Source organism: Oryx dammah, unplaced genomic scaffold (genome assembly GCF_014754425.2).
Source record: "Oryx dammah isolate SB20612 unplaced genomic scaffold, SCBI_Odam_1.1 HiC_scaffold_27, whole genome shotgun sequence".
Classification (NCBI taxonomy): domain Eukaryota; kingdom Metazoa; phylum Chordata; class Mammalia; order Artiodactyla; family Bovidae; genus Oryx; species Oryx dammah.
The window spans coordinates 39,149,781-39,168,407 of NW_024070211.1; the positions used below are offsets into that span (position 1 = coordinate 39,149,781).

The following is an 18,627-nucleotide window of genomic DNA, read 5'->3' on the forward strand; positions in this document are numbered from 1 at the left end:
TAAGGAATCCGAAAAAGGAGAATAAACAAAATGCAAAGTGAGCAGATGGAATGAAATAATAAAGATTAGAGCAGAGATAAACAAAATAGAGAACAGAAAAACAATGGGAAAAAAAATCCAATGAAACAGTTTTCCTGCCACAGCTGGGGGTTTGGGGAAGCAGGCGCAGGCCACCTGGGCATCCCTGGGGCAGGAGTCACCTACTCTGTCCAGGGGTTCTCACTGTTGTCACGTGAGTCCCAGCCATGGTGGGTGAGAGTTGCCATGCTTACAGCTGCAGGATGCAGTTTGTTGTATCCTCTTCAGGGACCCTGTGAAGAGTGGGAGCAACTAATAATAGAGCCTGCCCTGGAGGTGGACTCAGCCATTCCCCGCTGGGCAAGGGCTGAACTTTCTTGAGTGCCCTAACGAAACACAGAAGAACTGAGGAAAAGGAGATGAACAGAAAAGGCCAGGCCCCTACTGGGTGACGTGAACCCAAGGATTTAGCACCCGCCTTTCTTAGATCTATAGAGAAGGGTTATTTATTAGAGAAAGGCTTTGATTCTCCCAATAGAAGGAGGACAGAATGAACAGAGGGCAACACAGCTGGGCCTGGGCTAGGCTTAGGCGCCAACTCCCATCTCCTTTTGTTAATTTTCTCAAGCAGATTCAAAACAAAGTGAAATTGATTCTCAGTTTATTGTAAGTCCTCTTTTTACAGTGTTAAGTTTCCAAAAGATCAAGGCAGTTTTATTTCTTAAATAACATGTCAATCATATAAAACAGCCGGAACCAAAGTAGAGAAATATATACAATATAATACACTAAGTATTTTCAATATTGTTAATTGGATTTTTCATATTAAATTAAAAGAGGCTATTCTGATTTACAATGTCATTTCTCTCATTAAAATTAAACCTGTCAAAGACATAATGTACATTTTTCTTTTACAAAACCAGCATAGCAGCATTAATAAAACTGCTCATGATTGTAATTTTTATTTTTCTATAATACAACTGCACCCGTGTTACAAAAACAAACAAAAAAGGCATTGCACTAAATGGTTTGAATACTGCTTAAGTCAGTATGTTAACACTTGAGGAATAATGAATGGCCTAGTCTGTTTTATCACCAGGCTCATTCACAAGGGTTTGTACTCTGCTAGCTAAAGCAAACTTTCTATAGGTAGATAACTTTCCTCAGCAGTTTTATGTAAGTCCACCATTAATGGGTAAAAAGCCAAGGAGAAGCTAATGCCACAAAAACCAATACAACCCTACTATTTACAATACCAAATAAAAGCCAAAGCTAGAAAACCACTCACTTGCTGAATCAAGGGAACAATTATAAGTAGAACATTCTGTATGAAAATTTGAGTATCTATAAACTTAAAACATTCAATAGACTACAAAAGGGCTTCCAACAGTTTATTCCCCTTGTTTTTCTCAGGCTTGGGTAAAAAAGAAAAAAAGGAAAAGGAAATCCTTTATATTTTTAGTTCTGATGGCATTAAAACAGTTTATATCTGTAGATAAGATTTTTATACAATGCAACATGTTTACATAGCTTTCTTGTGCTACTATCAACTATTCTCAGAATGTGTTTTTTATGCTACAGAGGAAAGTATTAAGATTCCTTCCTCATTCTTAATTTTTCATCATCAAGGTTCTCCAGGCCTCAGTGGGGAATTCAACAGAGGTAAACAGTCACTCAGAGCCTAACACTGAGTATACAGCCTTATATATCTGGTAGTGGCCTAAATAAGAGCAGCAGGAGGCCAGGTATACAGTTATACCACTCATGACAAATTAAGTTTTATATTTTCCCTTCATTAAGACAGTTTTAAATGGACAGATCACCCTTGCAAGAAAACAAGTATTGCTTCAGATTACACTACATTGGAATTTTTTTAGCCACAAAAATACCTAAGCAACAGCAGTACTTAAAAAAAATAATAATAATAATTGGTTCTTCAAGTCATGGGCAAGGAAACCAAAATCAAGAAGACACATTATTGTCAAGACCTATTCCAATGGAGCATTCAAGCTGTACATATGGTATTGAGACCAAAACAGAGAAACAATCTGATTGCATCTGGGGGAAGACACCTGCTCCTGGAAGTGTTCCTGACTAGAGGTGTGAGCAACGGATAGGGTAAACAACCCTAAGTATCCTGACACAAAAAAATAAACAGAGACCGCAAGACATGTTTACACTAGAAATGAGATGCAGTATCCATTGTTCCTGGACATAAGAGGAGTGAATATCTCCACATCTTCCAGTCCTGGACTGGTCTTTGACATCAAAACCAACATCAGGGCTTTGTATTGTTCAAAAGGCACACCGTATGTTTAAAAAAAAAAAAAAGCCTGTCATCAGATCAGTCGGAGGTCCTTGGTCAGCTTGTTTCTAGTGCAAACCATGTCTCTAATAAGCACCAAACACCGAACTAATGCTTTCATTTTCTCAAGTAAACTTTCAATAATGTTCCTATTTCATAAACTTAAGTCTCTGTAACTGGAATGTATCCAGATTTTTTCTTATTATGTGGAAGTTGCAGAAGAAACATGCTACTATGGGAAGCCTGAAGGAGTGGAAACCTTAAAATGTTATAAATCCCCAAATTGGCCTTATTATGGGAAGAAGCTGAGAGAAAGTATCTGGGGTTATGTTGTTAGCCATAGTTTAGTACTTCTCATCACTTTTTAGACAAACAAAAACTATTAAACAAGGAGTTTCTTACTAAAAATACCTTATTTCTTAACATTTCTCAACAGTCAGAACTGGCCTAGAAATTCATACACAAAGTTAGAGGACAAGGATGTCCATATGGGAAACATTGTAATTTTATAGATGCTACATAAATCACTAGTTACACCTATAGTATACAGTAATACACTGCAGGTCCTTTACCTCTACAAAGAACAGGCGAGTGCTTCCCTCACCCAATTTCTTGGATCAGGCCTAATTTTTCTTTTTAGATTAAAAATAATCTTCCATTAATAATTATCCCTTTGGGGATTTAGTCATTTTAGACTCATTTAGTAATATCTCCCTGAAAGTGGGAGAAAAACCTAAACTATGAGCATGTGCAGACAAGTGCAGTTCTGCGTATTATTTGCACAAAAGTTGTAAACAGGCTTAAAAAACAGCTCCAGAAAAAGGCCTGAAGTTAATGGCTGTGGCCTCCTGTTACCCACAGACAAGAAGTGATAGAACTTGAAAAATATCAAACATACTTGAAAACAGGGCAAGATACAGAACACAACAGGATTCCCAATTTAAGTCAAATTCCTCAGCAGAACAAGAACAGCTTGCATCCATCTCTTTAACTGGCCCTTGATAGAATAATTCAGAATTGTTTTAAAGTTTCAGAAATTCTGATAACAGGCAAACATTAAATTGTTACATAAGAAACACAAGAAAAATTCACCAGCTCTACCAATCCTTTCCAGATAAAGAATGTATCCAATGTGAGGCCAGGAGAGTCACAATCTATGAGACACTGTTTGCTTAAGGGCGTTGTCAGCAAACATGACAACCCATTGTTCAACCAATCTCATCTCCAACCATACATTTGTTCTCAGACCTTTGAAATGAAATCTAGATTTCAGCTTATGTGAACAAAATACTTGCGCAATTTCCCAGCCCACGGTTAGCTAACTTGTAGGCATCAAAAGCCAAAGTGCAAATCCATGGAGTTTCAACCCTTCAGCTACAGATGGCCTACCCAACCTCAGAACTGAAAGGCCTTTGCACACTGTGGCGAATGTGACAAAGAAACAGAACATGTAGCTGACTTGTGGTCCTTTGGTTCCAAGCCCCCTTTTCCTCCTGGTCCGTTTCAGAGTATGTGCTTCATTTCAGCAGTTCAGACCCAAGCCTGTCCAGTGGTCTGGCACCATCAGGAAATATTTGTCCATGGCTTCACAGAATCTAGTCCTGTACAACTCTGGAGAGACCACAGTTGGCATTTTACCTAGGATTACAAAAGGGTAAAGAGAAAAAAAGGAAGCTGTTACATAACTGACCAGACCACTGACTTCGACAGCTATGTTCTTTCATGTAAACGAACATAAAATGCCATGTCCTGTAAACACACACACTATGATGGGCTCAGAAAAAAGGGAGGGCGCTCACTGTGCAACATGACAAGGGACAGGTCCTTCTTGGTAGGACTTTTTTCTTTTAAAAGACGCTCTTGCCTAGTAATGAGAAATGTCTGAAAGCAACCTGTTGCTCTCAGTGGTCAGAGAACTTGAAGTACTTCAAGCGTTAAATCAGGACAACCTCCTGTTCAGGAACTCTGGCCTTTCTTTCCTTTAACTTTTCATTTTGAGAACCTCTGGTTTCTTAACAGAGTTTCCCAGATGATGCAGTGGTAGAGTCCACCTGCCAAAGCAGGAGGCACAAGAGGTGGATTCGATCCCTGGGTCGGAAAGATCCCCTGAAGTAGGAAATGATAACTCCAGTATTCTTGCCTGGAGAATTCCATGGACAGAGGAGCCTGGCAGGCTACAGTCCAAGGGGTCACAAAGAGTCGGACATAACTCAGCATGCAGCAGGTACCGCATCTTAACACATATTTAAGATCCCATATTTCCCCATTTAAACAATTCCTTTTATTATCTGATCATTTTGGAAATGATGATAAAGTCAAAGATAACCAGTTATGTTTTATAATTTTTTCTGAAGTATCCATTTGTTATATGTTAACTGATGAGGAAGATAATGAGAACAGTTTAAAGAGTAAACAGAACAAAAATTCTGCTCACCTTGTCCTCCTAAAATTCCTGTTGATTTTACAACCATCTCAAGCTTTTTGTCCCAGGTAAATGTTCGGATATAATCTGTTGCAGGGGGTGAGATTAGCAGTAAAAGCTCTCTTAATAAATATAAGCAGATAACAATCACAATTACCACTGCTATTACTTCTACATTAGTTAACACTGAGTGCTGGCAATATTGCAGGTGCAGACAATATGCCAAGGGCTGTCCTAAGGGTTTTTTACCATATTAATTCTTCCAAACCTCATAACAACCTCACAGGCCTTCATCTTAAGTAAATTCCTGAATACATATATTTTTTGGTAATGAAAATGGAAATGAGAAATATGAATAAAAGTACTAGAACAGAAAAACTATTATTTTTAAAATTTCAAATGAGTTTGTGAAAACATTCAATAAGCTATTACTACACCAGGTTCTGTATAGTCTTCAAAGATTACTCTGGCTTCAATCATGAACTGCACATAAGACATGCTCATTGACCTACCTATAATTCCAACTACTAGCTCATTGCTGGTATCGTCTCGCCCAACTAGCAAAGAATAGTCTATAATGAGGTGGCTAGAAAGGAAGTGGGAGTCGCTCCGGATCGAGGCTCTCAGCACAGCTTTGGAATGAGAACGGATATACAGAGGGTTGTCTCGAACCATCTTTAAGAGATTTTCATCCAGAAGAACGACATCACAGCTCTCTTTCCCGGTATCGGTTTTTACATTTCGATTCCTAAGTGAACCCTTCAAGTCAAAAACCTAGCAGAAAGAAAATTCTCTGTCATTTATGTGAGTTGCTACAAATGGTTAATTAATATAATTAAATTTAAAAGGCAGACAGCTTCCTTGTAGCCACTATCCTTAAACACTTTAATATTTAACTTTAAAATTTATAACTTATGTAAGTCACTGAATGCATACATTGTCATTGTATAATACAAAAAGCACATGGCGATATAATTGTATCATATGAAACTAATAACGAGGTTCCCAAATATTCAAATATGTCAGAAATATACTGACCCATTTAATCAACTATAAAAAACATTAACAAGTAACTCCAAAAATATATTGCTGATTCATAAAGCAGTTTGAAAAACAGACGTAAACAAAGTCTTAGGAAATTTCAAGTTTTGATATCAAAACTGTGAAATTATAAAGGACAATACAGAAGCAACAGTATTTCTAGGAATTTCTAGACAGTAGGAAAAGCAATGCTAGTCAGGGGACTTGGGAACTAGACAGGTGGAACCTGAGGCGTATTCTACAGACCACTGCTAGTCAGTTGCTCCTGACTCAAGATGAAAGAGAAGCTGATGCCAGAATGTAAACGGATTACATCATTAAACCTACAGTTTAGTTCAGCAGCTGCTTTTGCTACACAAGACTTTCTCAATGAAGAAAGCAGTACATTAAATTACATTCTAAAAAAAAAAAATTACATTCTCGTACAAGCTCCTAGCTCCACAGACTGGAAACAGTTCAAAGACCAGCATATTGAAGAGCACTGTTCTAGAATCTAGACCAACTTGAATTCTAGGAAGAGCTGTGAGACCTTGATAAAGTCCTCAATTCCTCTGAGCCTCAGTTTCTTCATCTTTAAAATGGCCAGACCCATTGGATCTGCCTTCTTACTCTGTAATTCTGTGTTTCTAGGATATTGGTTATGTTAAATTTTAGGACCAGACCACCATATTCCTCTTTATTCTTTCAGTAACTCAAAAGTTAAAGCTGACCCAGTAACCAAAGTTTAATATTTACTATCAAATACCATGTTATTCTCTAATCATCATGTTCAGGAACCAGAAGAATGAAGGGATCCAGCAGCTAAATAGTTTGCGTGGTTCATTATCCTTACCTGTGCCATCTTTCTCCCATAGAAAAGATTTTCCATGACAAGGAGATCTAGCTTCTTCTCAGTGTTGTTCTGAGAATTCTTATAACCAATTCTGTAAACTCCAAGAATCTTGGCCAATGCAGTAGGTCTCTAATTCAGCAAGAGTAAATAGATACAAATGAATGTACATGCAAAACAGAAACAGACTTAAGAAATATAAAACAAGCCTGTGGCTGCCAACGCAGAGAAGGAATGGTGGAGGGACAAATTTTTTCTATGAGAATAACAAACTACTCTGTAACAAACAGAAAAGCAGTAAGGCTATGTCATATATTAACACATAGGGAATTACAGCCATTATCATATAATAAATCATAATGAAGTATAATCTGCAAATACTAAATCATTATTTTGTATACCTGAAACTAATAACAATAGTGTAAGTCAACTATATTTTTAAAAAGGATTATTTATAATTTAATATCAATATCTGGATTATTCATGTATTATCCAGACATGATTTTCTATTAATATGAGTCAGGAGACCTTAAAAGATATTCTGAATCTATGAAGCAAGTAAAGCAGCAATGCCAATAAACTTTAATATTCTCCCAAGGGATAATCCTTCACAATTTCTAAAATTCACGAATTTTATTATGACATAATTTTTCCAATAAAAGGCAACAAACCAATAAATGGAAAAAAAATCTACATGACTCCTTCATATTCTCACTGGAAGGGTCTCTGTTTAATGACAAGTGGGCAAACTACACACACACACACACACTGCTTTCCGCCACAGACACACACACACACACACACACAGCTTTCCGCCACACACACACACAGACACACACACAGACACACACACACACACAGACACGCACACACAGACACACGTACACGCACACACACACAGCTTTCCGCCACACCTCAAAAGCACAATTCTGTTCACTTACTACCATAGAGAAAACTGCCCTTAGGACTTTCAGGAGGTGAAATGGATCAGTAAACTCTAGTTACAGATCAGGGTTTAGGTTTCTACCTTTTGCTGAACGGCATTTGTAATGTAATTGAAGTAGTGTGGTGCGAAGTCAAGGAAAGACTGGACTTCCAGACGAGGCATTTGCTTCAAAATGAATCTGTCATCTAAGAGGCAAAAATTTCACGTTTATTCAGTTGCAATATTTACTGAGGTAATCTAAAATAAATCATTCTAAGACTCCTAAATGACTTGCTCTCTTCATATTTTGAAGGGATATTTTTAACATGATAACACTGAGAAGATTTTGATCAGAATATAGTTCTCAAGTTGAAGGTTTGGAAGGGCTTTTGAGAATTTATATAGTCAAGAAAACTCTACATTTGACAGTTGCACACTTGAAGTCATAGCTAGATGATGTACTTTTTAAAACTACCAAGTAAAATGTTACAAACTCCTTTGTTAGCAATCCAGGAACTAACAGTTATGAAAGTGCCTATCAAGCACATCTTTCCTGATGCATTTTCTCAATTAACTGCATTTTCAGTGAGTACGGAGAACTCAAACATGTAGTACAAATGGTCAAAATCTGCTGTAAACTTCTGCAGGTTAAGAACTTGGCCTTCCAGTTTTCAAGTCAAATGTTTCAATTTTTGTCTTTCTCCCATCAGCTCTGAGGTACCTTGTGAGTTTTCTAGAAGTTCTGTTACTATTTACATGTGGAAAACTTGGGACTAGAAAGAATTTAATAGGGGTTTGATCAATACTTGTCTTTCATTATACACTGTACACCATGTATTTTTTCAATGTTCTTCTTTCATCCTCTCAAGCATAAAAAGAAAAACATGTTTGCTAAATGACACATCACATTACCTCAGTTCAAGGGATTCATAAATTATCCGAGGGAAAAAAGATGGATGCTGCTTAATTATCAAATGATCAAAAAGGCCTTGGAGAAGGAAATGGCAACTCACTCCAGTATTCTTGCCTGGAGAAATTCTTGCCTCCAGTATTCTTGCATGGAGAGAGGAGCCTGGCAGGCTAAGTCCATGGGGTCGCAAACAGTCAGACACAACTGAGCAACTAAACAACAACAGCAAAAAGGCCTACCTTCAGTAGCGTAAAAGGCAGCTCCTGATTTGCCTCCTCGGGCCTGCCACGGAGAAGAGTGAGAAAGGGAACGAATAAAATCTTCTTCGCTGCTGCCCAGAATCACTTCTCGCATCTTATGAAACTCTCCCGCATAGTAGAGCCGACAATAAAACTTGGCATTGGCATCCGAAAATTCTATAAACAGAAATGTTTTTAGAAAAAAGCTCTTCTGAATCAGAAATATCTTTTCCTTCTTGCCCACTCTCCACCCCCACACCAAATGCAAGCATTTAATTTTCTCCATGATAGTATTTTTCATGTTAAGTCTACTACATTCCTGTTTATCACTATTGTGTTATCTTAAGGAAGGATTAAGAGAGTACCTTAGGACCACCCTTACATATTTATAGAAAAAAAAAACAAACAAAACAAGACTCGGTTCTAATTTTATGCTGGTGACTGCATTTTCATCATTGTATGGTTATATCTTAAATTTCACTGTGTTACTATCCTGGGTAACAAAACAGGCACACACAATTCTAGATGCCTTGGTAAGGTACTGTGGCTCTAAATTATACAGGAACAAATTATTTAAACCTTAGACATCTAATTAAATTAAAACTTATAAATTAAATTATATTTAAATTAATTTACAAATAGATTTCCTTTAAAATTAAATAATGTATACTTTATAAACTAAATCTAGATGAAACAAATGCTCATCAGCACAAAGACTTAGTATTCATTTCAAGAGATAGGATATTTGTCTAGTGTGAAGCTAGGAGTTTCAAATAATGAAGTTGTTCAATTATAGTCCTGGGTCCCCAAACCAGAAATTTATCTCATACGTACGAAGCTCCACATGAGGATTTGTAAGTTGTTTCTTCTGTGTATCTCCTCCATCTACTTCATCTAAAAGATTTAACATCATTAGTAAAGCCAAAGTTTTAGGCAGTTATCAGTTTATTTTGTGTGTTCTTTTTCCCTGATATAAACTAAAAACTAAGTCAATTAGTATTATCCTACTCAAGCCATGCTCAAGCAAGGATCATGTATACAATTAACTATAAATTATTACAATAAAAATGTATGTACCTTTTGAAAGATCAATTTTTAGATTAAAAATCAGAGAATTCAGATTGAAGAATAATTTTTCTTATAGTTAAATAATCCCTATGATGGCAATAAACTTACTCAATTCTAACATCAAGACTTTCTGTGGCTATTTTACCAGAGTTTATGACCAGTTTTCCCTGTGTATAAAGTAATGCTTTCCCAATATTCTGAGACGCTTTCTTTATCATACACTAAGATATATGTTCACTATAGAAAATATACTAATATCTACATCAGAGCTGTTTTTTTTTTAATTTGACTAATGTGTCTGGCAAACTTATTGCCAGACAATTATTGTGGAGTTGTAATATATTTTAACTCTAATTACTGTAAAGTTGTAATATATTTTAACATCTAGAAGAACAAGTCATCCTCTAAGGTTCCCATTTCAAAATTATTTTTTTCAAAGCACCAATGCCTTCTAAGGATCACAGCCTATAGAATACTAAACACAGATCTTAATTATTAATAAAAACGTGTCATGCAATTTCTATTTCTTAAACTACTAATTCATGCTGTAATCCAGGGGTTGCCAAACTACTCCTCTAAAGGGCCAGATGGTAAGTATTTTATTCAGTTGCCACTACTCAATTTGCCAATATAATGGGAAAGCAGCCAGACAGTAAGTAAACGAAAGGATGTGTCTGTGTTCCACCACAACTTTATTTACAAAGACAGGTCAGCTTAGTTATCTGACTCCTGGTCTAACCCTGTATTCAAACACCATCAGGTAGGTGTATTTTTTTAAATACCTAAATGAAGCTGGGTATCAGTAGCTCCCACCTTACAGAGACTGGAGAAGAAAGGGGATGTCTGGGAGGGCAATGTGGTGACCTCATTTGAACATATACTGTGAGCTACACAGTGAGACAGATGTGTAATGTCACTTAGTCCTCAGTGAACCTTGGAAGACACTGCTTTTCCACTTTATCGGTACAGCAAGTAAGGATTTCTGATTCCTCCACTCGGTAAGTGAGAACAGTGATACGTGAAACTAGCTGGATTCTCCCAGCACCAGGCTTTTCCCACTCTACCCCACCACGGTGTGAGAAGAGCGGGAAGGCCCTGATTTCTGCAGTAGAAGCATCTACTTAAAGCTGTAAGAAACATAACCAACTGAAGTAAGTAAACTGAAGCCTAAAACAAGCACATTGGTCTCCTTCAACACACCTTGAGGCTCAATGCCTTGATTCTCCGTCCCCTCCTTGCCCGTCTGCCCCACTTGGTAGTAAGCACTATCTGCTCCACGTAAGGTCTCTCTCTTCTGGGAAGAGAGGTCAGGGCTTTTCCCTGCTGTCCCTCGGAAGAAGGACAACATTCCAGAAGCCTTTTTGGCTAAAAATAAGAGGTAACATATTAAGTACAGGTCACTGCACGTAGAAAAATAAAAATTTTCAATTCATTCCTGTGTAAGCAGTAACCATTATATGAAAGTAATAAATAAGAGTAACACTGATAGATTTATTTGCACAGATTATTATTCGATATGGTTTATGGGGGCTTTAGGGGGGCAATCAAGCACTCTTATTTTCAAAAACAGAAGAAAAGCAATGTTCAGATAGCTACATATCAAAATGTGAGAAATTATTAAATATAGAGAAAGACTTTAAAAAATTTCTTTCCAAGGCTGTCATAGTATCTTAAGCAACAAGTTTAAGATAGGGCTAGGTTCTTATAGTATCACAGTACAGCTCATTAAACTAATACAGAACAGTATTCCAAGCTACGAGGATTCAAAGTTAAAAGTAACATATTTATATCGTCTGTGTTCCATATTTTAACACAGCAAAATATATAATTTGAGTTTTAGCATTTTTCAAAAATAAGTAGTACAGGATGACCAAAAATATCACTAAAGCTTGCTCTATACTTTTATTCTTCCTTTTGAGCTTCATCATATCATTAATGATCCTAATTTGGGGATAGCCTTTCCCTCCTCCAAGGGATCTTCCCAAGCCAGGGATCTAACCGAGGTCTCCCGCATTGCAGGCGGATTCTTTACCAGCTAAGCCACAAGGAAAGCCCAAGAATACTGGAGTGGGTAGCCTATCCTTTCTCCAGCGGATCTTCCTGACCCAGGAATTGAACCTGGGTCTCCTGCATTGCAGGCAGATTCTTTACCAACTGAGCTTTCAGGGAAGCCCTTTGTACATTTACCATTAACAAAATCCACACCAAATCTCAATCATTAAGTGCTTAGGGTGGCAGACACTATCACAGCCTCCTCAATATCCAATCCCACCTTGCTCCTTGCTAACAGAGTTCCAATTTTCTTTAGGGCAGCAGCATGCAGAGTCCCAGGAAAATAATCATGATTTGTATAAACTGGCCAGGACAATGATGCTCACCACTTTCTCAGTCTCCTTTGCAGGAAAGGGTGGCCATGAGGCTCAGTTCTAACCAATGAGACTGAAAAGGAAAGGGAATTTCCTAATGAAAGGGAAGAGCAGAAGCTTGTACCTCCCTTCCTTCTGCCTCAAATGCAGACATTAGAGTGGGACATCTCTGACCATGAGTAAAATTTAAGAGAAATCAAAGAGAAACTAACCCCTATGTTGTCATGACAAAGCCAAGCAGCTGAACCAATGCCAGCAACTGCCCATTTGCAGATGTTGCTATTTTACAAAAATAAACTGTCCTTGGTTTAAGCCCCAGTAGATTTGAGTTTTCTGTTCAGTTCAGTCACTCAATTGTGTCCAACTCTTTGCAACCCCATGGACTGGAGCATGCCAGGCTCCCCTGTCCATCACTAACTGGGTTTTCTGTTACTTGTAGGGAATATTCCTAACTGACAAAGTCAAAAAAACACAACTTCAAATCTCTGCTCCCCACTACCTGTGTAACCTTGAGCAAAGTGCTTAATCTAAGTCTTAACTTACTTTCTGAAAAATGGAGATATGTCAAATATGGGGTTATTGTGGGAATTAAAGAAGATAAGACATGAAAAGTTCTTTTCACAATGTCAACAATGCTGCAAAAACAAACAAACAAACAAAAAAACTGATGTTATATTTCTTATGTTGCATGCTTTAAACTGAAAGCTCTAACCAAGAAGGCCGATCCTGCTTCTTTTTGCATGAAACGCTTCTAGGCATTTCAAACTCAAAAACTTAAAAATCAAAGAAAAGTAAAATATACACAAAAGAAGAGATATAAAAATTTTACATCCATATTATATTTCAAAGATCAGAAACAATAAATCCTTGCCAGATGGCACTTCTTATCTAATGTGTTTTCTTCTTCAAACCACAATTACAAACAAAAGTACTTCTCCATTTGTAATCTTACTTGGTTGTGGTTCTGCTTCTACTGCACGGTTTGTCTGTCCTCCACTGATCTCAGGTAATCTAATTGGGCTGCTACTCTTTGGTCTGCTGTCTAAAGTACTAAAATGAGAAACAGAAGAAAAGTTGGTTTTATATGATTCAGACACAAAATAACAAGTACTCTAATTCCTATATTAATCTACTTTCCACCTAACCCCACCTACAATATCAGAAATCTGGTTCATAATTTTATATAAACACAGGTTCGCATGGAAGAAAAAGTCTTGAAATGTATACTAGGCTTTTAAGAAAAAGAAAATGTTAAAGCTATAAGAGTATAGGGTCTTAAAATATTTTTCTCAGGTCTATCAGAGCTATATTATAGCACCCATAAGTCAATGGTGACAATTATGACAATTTCTGTCTCAAATACCTAAAATAACAAAAATACTTAAAAGAGCTGGTTTGGCAGGGGTTTGCTTTGTTTTTTAGCTGTTAAGATCTTTAATCATTATGGAAAATTCTTAAATTATTTAAAGTACAAAGCTAGGCAGTAGTTTACCAATTTCAGAAGTTAATTTTTTTTAATGAAAGCAGCAAAGAGTACTTAAAAACTTAAAAATGTAAATATGCAATACACTTTGAACTTCCATGACAAGAAAACTGTAACCTAGTAGACTTTTTAAGGTCTTTTGCTATACTTGAATTTTGTTCTGTCAATTACTGGCTAAAAAATGAGTCCCACTGCTTATATTCTAGAAACTTTTACATCAAGAATAAGCTGTAATAAAACTGAAATAGGAACACCTAGAAAATGATATAGTTCAATTAAAATAAATTTTCCTCAATCACATATCACCTGTTTGTTGGAAGCCCTTCTTCAGCACTGTTTCGCTGAGTGGCTTTGGACAATTCCTCTAAGGCATTTCGGTATTCTTTACAACTTAAGATAAAAACAGGTTGAAATATGTTAAACATTAAGGTCTTCTTTTATAGTAAATCATATGCTTTAGAATAAGCTTTGCATTATAGAAACACAAACATTATAAGCATCCATATCTAATGTACTTTGGACAAATACATTAGAGTTACCTAACAAAAGTTATCAAGTAGAAACTTCATGAAGAAAGTTAATATGTTCACCAAAAAATAATACAATATAATCCAACATGCCAGACAGTCATAATATCCTAAACAATGATTGTGAAGGCCTCCATACTAACATTTAGATCAAATGCCTTCAGGGATTGAACAGCTCATTGAAAAGCATGAAACTTCACCATTTAGTGTAATAGAGAGGAAAGGGACTTGAGAGTGCTTTTCAACTTAAAAGTATTGAACTTTAAGAAAAAAACATTTTTCTGGTTGCACTGTCCAACAAAATCCAACTGGCAGCCTGGGAATCCCGATTTAGATAAATCAGATGTGAGCATGTATTATTTTTCCAAGATATTAGAAAAAGGAGATGTCAACTAGAAAACTTGCTTCCTAATACTACAAAACACATTTTTTTCATTGACTTTCATGCCTTTCTTATCTATTCATGTAGCATGTTCAGTTCAGTTCAGTCACTCAGAGTCGTGTCCGACTCTTTGTGACCCCATGAACTGCAGCACACCAGGCCTCCCTGTCCATCACCAACTCCCAGGGTCCACCCAAACTCATGTCCATTGAGTCGGTGATGCCATCCAACCATCTCATCCTCTGTCGTCCCCTTCTCCTCCTGCCCCCAATCCCTCCTAGCATCAGGGTCTTTTCCAATGAATCAGCTCTTCGCGTGAGGTGGCCAAAGTATTGGAGTTTTAGCTTCAGCATCAGTCCTTCCAATGAACACCCAGGACTGTCTCCTTTAGGATGGACTGGTTGGATCTCCTTACAGTCCAAGGGACTCTCAAGAGTCTTCTCCAACACCACAAGTCAAAACCATGAATTCCTTCTGCGCTCAACTTTCTTTACAGTCCAACTCTCACATCCATACATGACCACTGGAAAAACCATAGCCTTGACTAGACGGATCTTTGTTGGCAAAGTAATGTCTCTCCTTTTTAATATGCTGTCTAGGTTGGTCATAACTTTCTTTCCAAGGAGTAAGGGTCTTTTAATTTCATGGCTGCAATCACCATCTGCAGTGATTTTGGAGCCCAGATAACTAATGTCAGCCACTGTTTCCACTGATTCCCCATCTATTTGCCATGAAGTGATGGGGCCAGATGCCATGATCTTCGTTTTCTGAATGCTGAGCTTTAAGCCAACTTTTTCACTCTCCTCTTTCACTTTCATCAAGAGGCTTTTTAGTTCTTCTTCACTTTCTGCCATAAGGGTAGTGCCATCTGCATATCTGAGGTTATTGATATTTCTCCTGGCAATCTTGATTCCAGCTTGTGCTTCTTCCAGCCCAGTGTTTCTCATGATGTATTCTGCATATAAGTTAAATAAACAGAGTGACAATATACAGCTTTGACATACTCCTTTCCCGATTTAGAACCAGTCTGTTGTTCCATGTCAAGTTCTAACTGTTGCTTCCTGATCTGCATACAGATTTCTCAAGAGGCAGGTCAGGTGGTCTGTATTTCCATCTCTTTCAGAATTTTCCACAGCTTACTGTGATCCACACAGTTAAAGGCTTTGGCATAGTTTATAAAGCAGAAACAGATGTTTTTCTGGAACTCTCTTGCTTTTTCGATGATCCAGCAGATGTTGGCAATTTGATCTCTGGTTCCTCTGCCTTTTTTAAACATCTGGAGTTCCCGGTTCACGTATTGCTGAAGGCTGGCTTGGAGAATTTTAAGCATCACTTTACTAGCGTGTGAGATGAGTACAATTGTGCAGTAGTTTGAGCATTCTTTGGGATTGTCTTTCTTAGGGACTGGAATGAAAACTGACCTTTTCCAGTTGACTAACCAATAAAAGGAGAAGCAAAAACTTCATGAACATCAAAAGGCAATGATAAAAAAAATGTATCATATGGAATCTTCTAAAGGAAAAAACTCCTTATTATCCAACTAGTAACTCTAAACTCTATAAATGCTGAAATCTATAAATCTATCTTGTTTACCACTTATACCCAGTACCGAGTATACCACACACTGCAACATTCAAATATCTGTTGAATAAGTGGACAACTTGTAACCAATATTAAAAATAAAATTTTAATTTCAATATCTTTCAATAGGGAAAAAAACTTTTTTTATTAGATATCCTAGATTCTACTTAAACTAGGTACTATCACTGCCAAGACATCATTAAGATTAAAAAGCTTTGTTATTTTAGACACAATATATAAAAATTTCTAAACAGGGGTCCTTCTTTAAGACACATAATTATGAGCATGTAAATGAGTTAAGGTATAGGAACAGCATTACTCTAGGGAAACTTGACCTTCTATGTGTGGGAAGCAGGAAGGAAATAAATGAAGAATACAAAAAAGATATTCAGAGGATTAAAGGCAGATATGTTCCAAGTATTATATCAATAAATAAACCAAAGGAAAGGATACAATAGACACGTATTATAACACAGAGAATGGACAGAGGATATAAGAATTAGCAAGTAACTTGCCTAGTTAACTTAATTATTAGGAGCTTGCTTAAGAATCATCCTGTTAATACTTGGGTAAACAGTACATTACCAGATACAAAAAGAATAAACTGTGGCACCCAAAGGATATATATTCTGTACTTATATTTACTACTTTACATTTACTTATATTTTGCTCTACTCTATGTAACAGAGCTCAACAATACAGCAATTAATTAATAAATACACATAAAATATAAAAATACAAACACAGGTGAAAAAGCCCTATGAGTAATACCTGAGAGCAAAAGCAATGATGGAGCTGGGCTCCTTCTCACAGACTGCAATGGGCACTCGTTCATGTTCATACATTAAATAGTGTTTATCTGGATCGCTGTTCAAAAACATGTAAATCAGAACAAAATTAGCAGAAAATCACATATACAACCCATTAGCACAATTACAAGTAAATCTCAGGACAATTTTAAGTTAACTAAATAATGCACAATTACATGAACATAATTAAGCCAAAATGTATGCAGAACTTGAACAAACAGTCAAGGAAAACAGATCAACAGAAAGTTTTTAAAGGCAACTGAAAATGATCAGAACTGTTTTTCAAATCAGAGGGTCCTGGAATCATCAAACAAAGTTTTCCACGTTGGCAAGATGTTGGGTCATATTTATCTCAAAAAATACTTAACAATGAATAGCAGAAGTTTAAGAGATTTTGTTCTACTTTAAGTTTGAAAGAAAAGTCTTTTGGAAATTGTGGAAATGTACCACTAGTCCAGCAGTAAATGACATAAACTATTCAAGTCTGAATCAGAGAAAACAGAGGCCTTTTACACATTTACACCACAGAACATACAGCTCAAGACAAGAGCTCCTGAGAGCAGGAGTTTCCCTTACTGATCTTTCTCTACGTTCTAAGGCACTAAAGCTGCAACTTAAACATTAACTGAATAAATAAATACAGAAGTCAATTGAGAACAAAATCTGTATTAACATATCTGTTTCACTGGAGCAAGCATCATCAGTTGATAGCCAGACATGTCAACCAGTGGAAGAAAAACTCTCACATTCAGCCTGTATTTCCCCCCACTGTGAGAGGACCTGGTACACACAAGATCACACAAAAACTTCAATGGGCCATTGCAATTCATCACCACTGTTAGAAACACACCATGTCCCAGTTAAGCACCAGGTCAGTAATACCCTCATATACAATCAGCAATATGTTTTTATGATCATGAGATCAATTGTTGTTGTTATTCAATCACTAAGTCATGTTCGACTCTTTGCGACCCCATGAACTGCAGCATTCCAGGTTCCCCTGTCCTTTACTATCTCCCAGAGTTTGCTCAAACTCAAGTCCATTGAGTCAGTGATGCTATCCAACCATGTCATCCTTTGTCATCCCCTTCCCCTTCTGCCCTCAATGGAGCTGTATATCTTTTAAAATGTATGTGTGTGTGTATATATATATACATATATATATATATAAGCAACTCTTTATTAATCTACTTATCTACTGTTAATATATAAAGACTACATGTTCCACAAAGTACATTATACAAAAAGACACCGCTTTTATGGTAATGGAGGATAATTTTGGATTGAGAAATACATATATAAAGTTAAATAAACATATTTAAATATGGAGAGTATATCCATAGAGAAATCCTTAAAATGAAGTGAAAATAAAACCACCCAACAGCCACTGGCTTATATAATACTTACAAAGGAAATGGAATAGGGTTATAGCTATTTCCTGGAAGCAAATTTGCAAAGATGGCTTTCATGGTTGATTTTTCCTTCACCTGGCTGTCTGTAGATCCCAGCAAATGTCCATCAAATACATCTAGAATGAAAAATATTCTATTTATATATTAATATTCAGGAAGAGTAAAAGTATAAAGTGTCAACTATATTTCTTTTCCTTTTTGGAACACAGACACGGGCACACCATAATTACCAATTATAGTGTAAAATTTTTGATCTAGGAATAATGACTATCTAACAGGAAACAACCATGAAGCATACACAGCTCTGACC

The 18,627-nt window shown here is 36.7% G+C and overlaps 1 protein-coding gene across 1 annotated transcript in view; it reads right to left on the minus strand.

The window, feature by feature from the left end:
• Positions 1-991: 991 nt before the first annotated feature.
• PIKFYVE (phosphoinositide kinase, FYVE-type zinc finger containing) overlaps positions 992-18,627 on the minus strand; it is an 83,071-nt gene continuing 65,435 nt past the window's right edge. The window contains exons 31-42 of the mRNA XM_040228658.1: positions 18,313-18,433; positions 16,868-16,963; positions 13,913-13,996; positions 13,076-13,173; positions 10,958-11,122; positions 9,524-9,583; positions 8,690-8,866; positions 7,643-7,746; positions 6,619-6,747; positions 5,258-5,519; positions 4,758-4,832; positions 992-3,961 (exon numbers count right to left, since the gene is read on the minus strand). Coding sequence (XP_040084592.1) covers positions 3,846-3,961; positions 4,758-4,832; positions 5,258-5,519; positions 6,619-6,747; positions 7,643-7,746; positions 8,690-8,866; positions 9,524-9,583; positions 10,958-11,122; positions 13,076-13,173; positions 13,913-13,996; positions 16,868-16,963; positions 18,313-18,433 — 1,487 coding nt within the window. The 3' untranslated portion in view covers positions 992-3,845. The remainder of the gene's footprint in view (positions 3,962-4,757; positions 4,833-5,257; positions 5,520-6,618; positions 6,748-7,642; positions 7,747-8,689; positions 8,867-9,523; positions 9,584-10,957; positions 11,123-13,075; positions 13,174-13,912; positions 13,997-16,867; positions 16,964-18,312; positions 18,434-18,627) is intronic.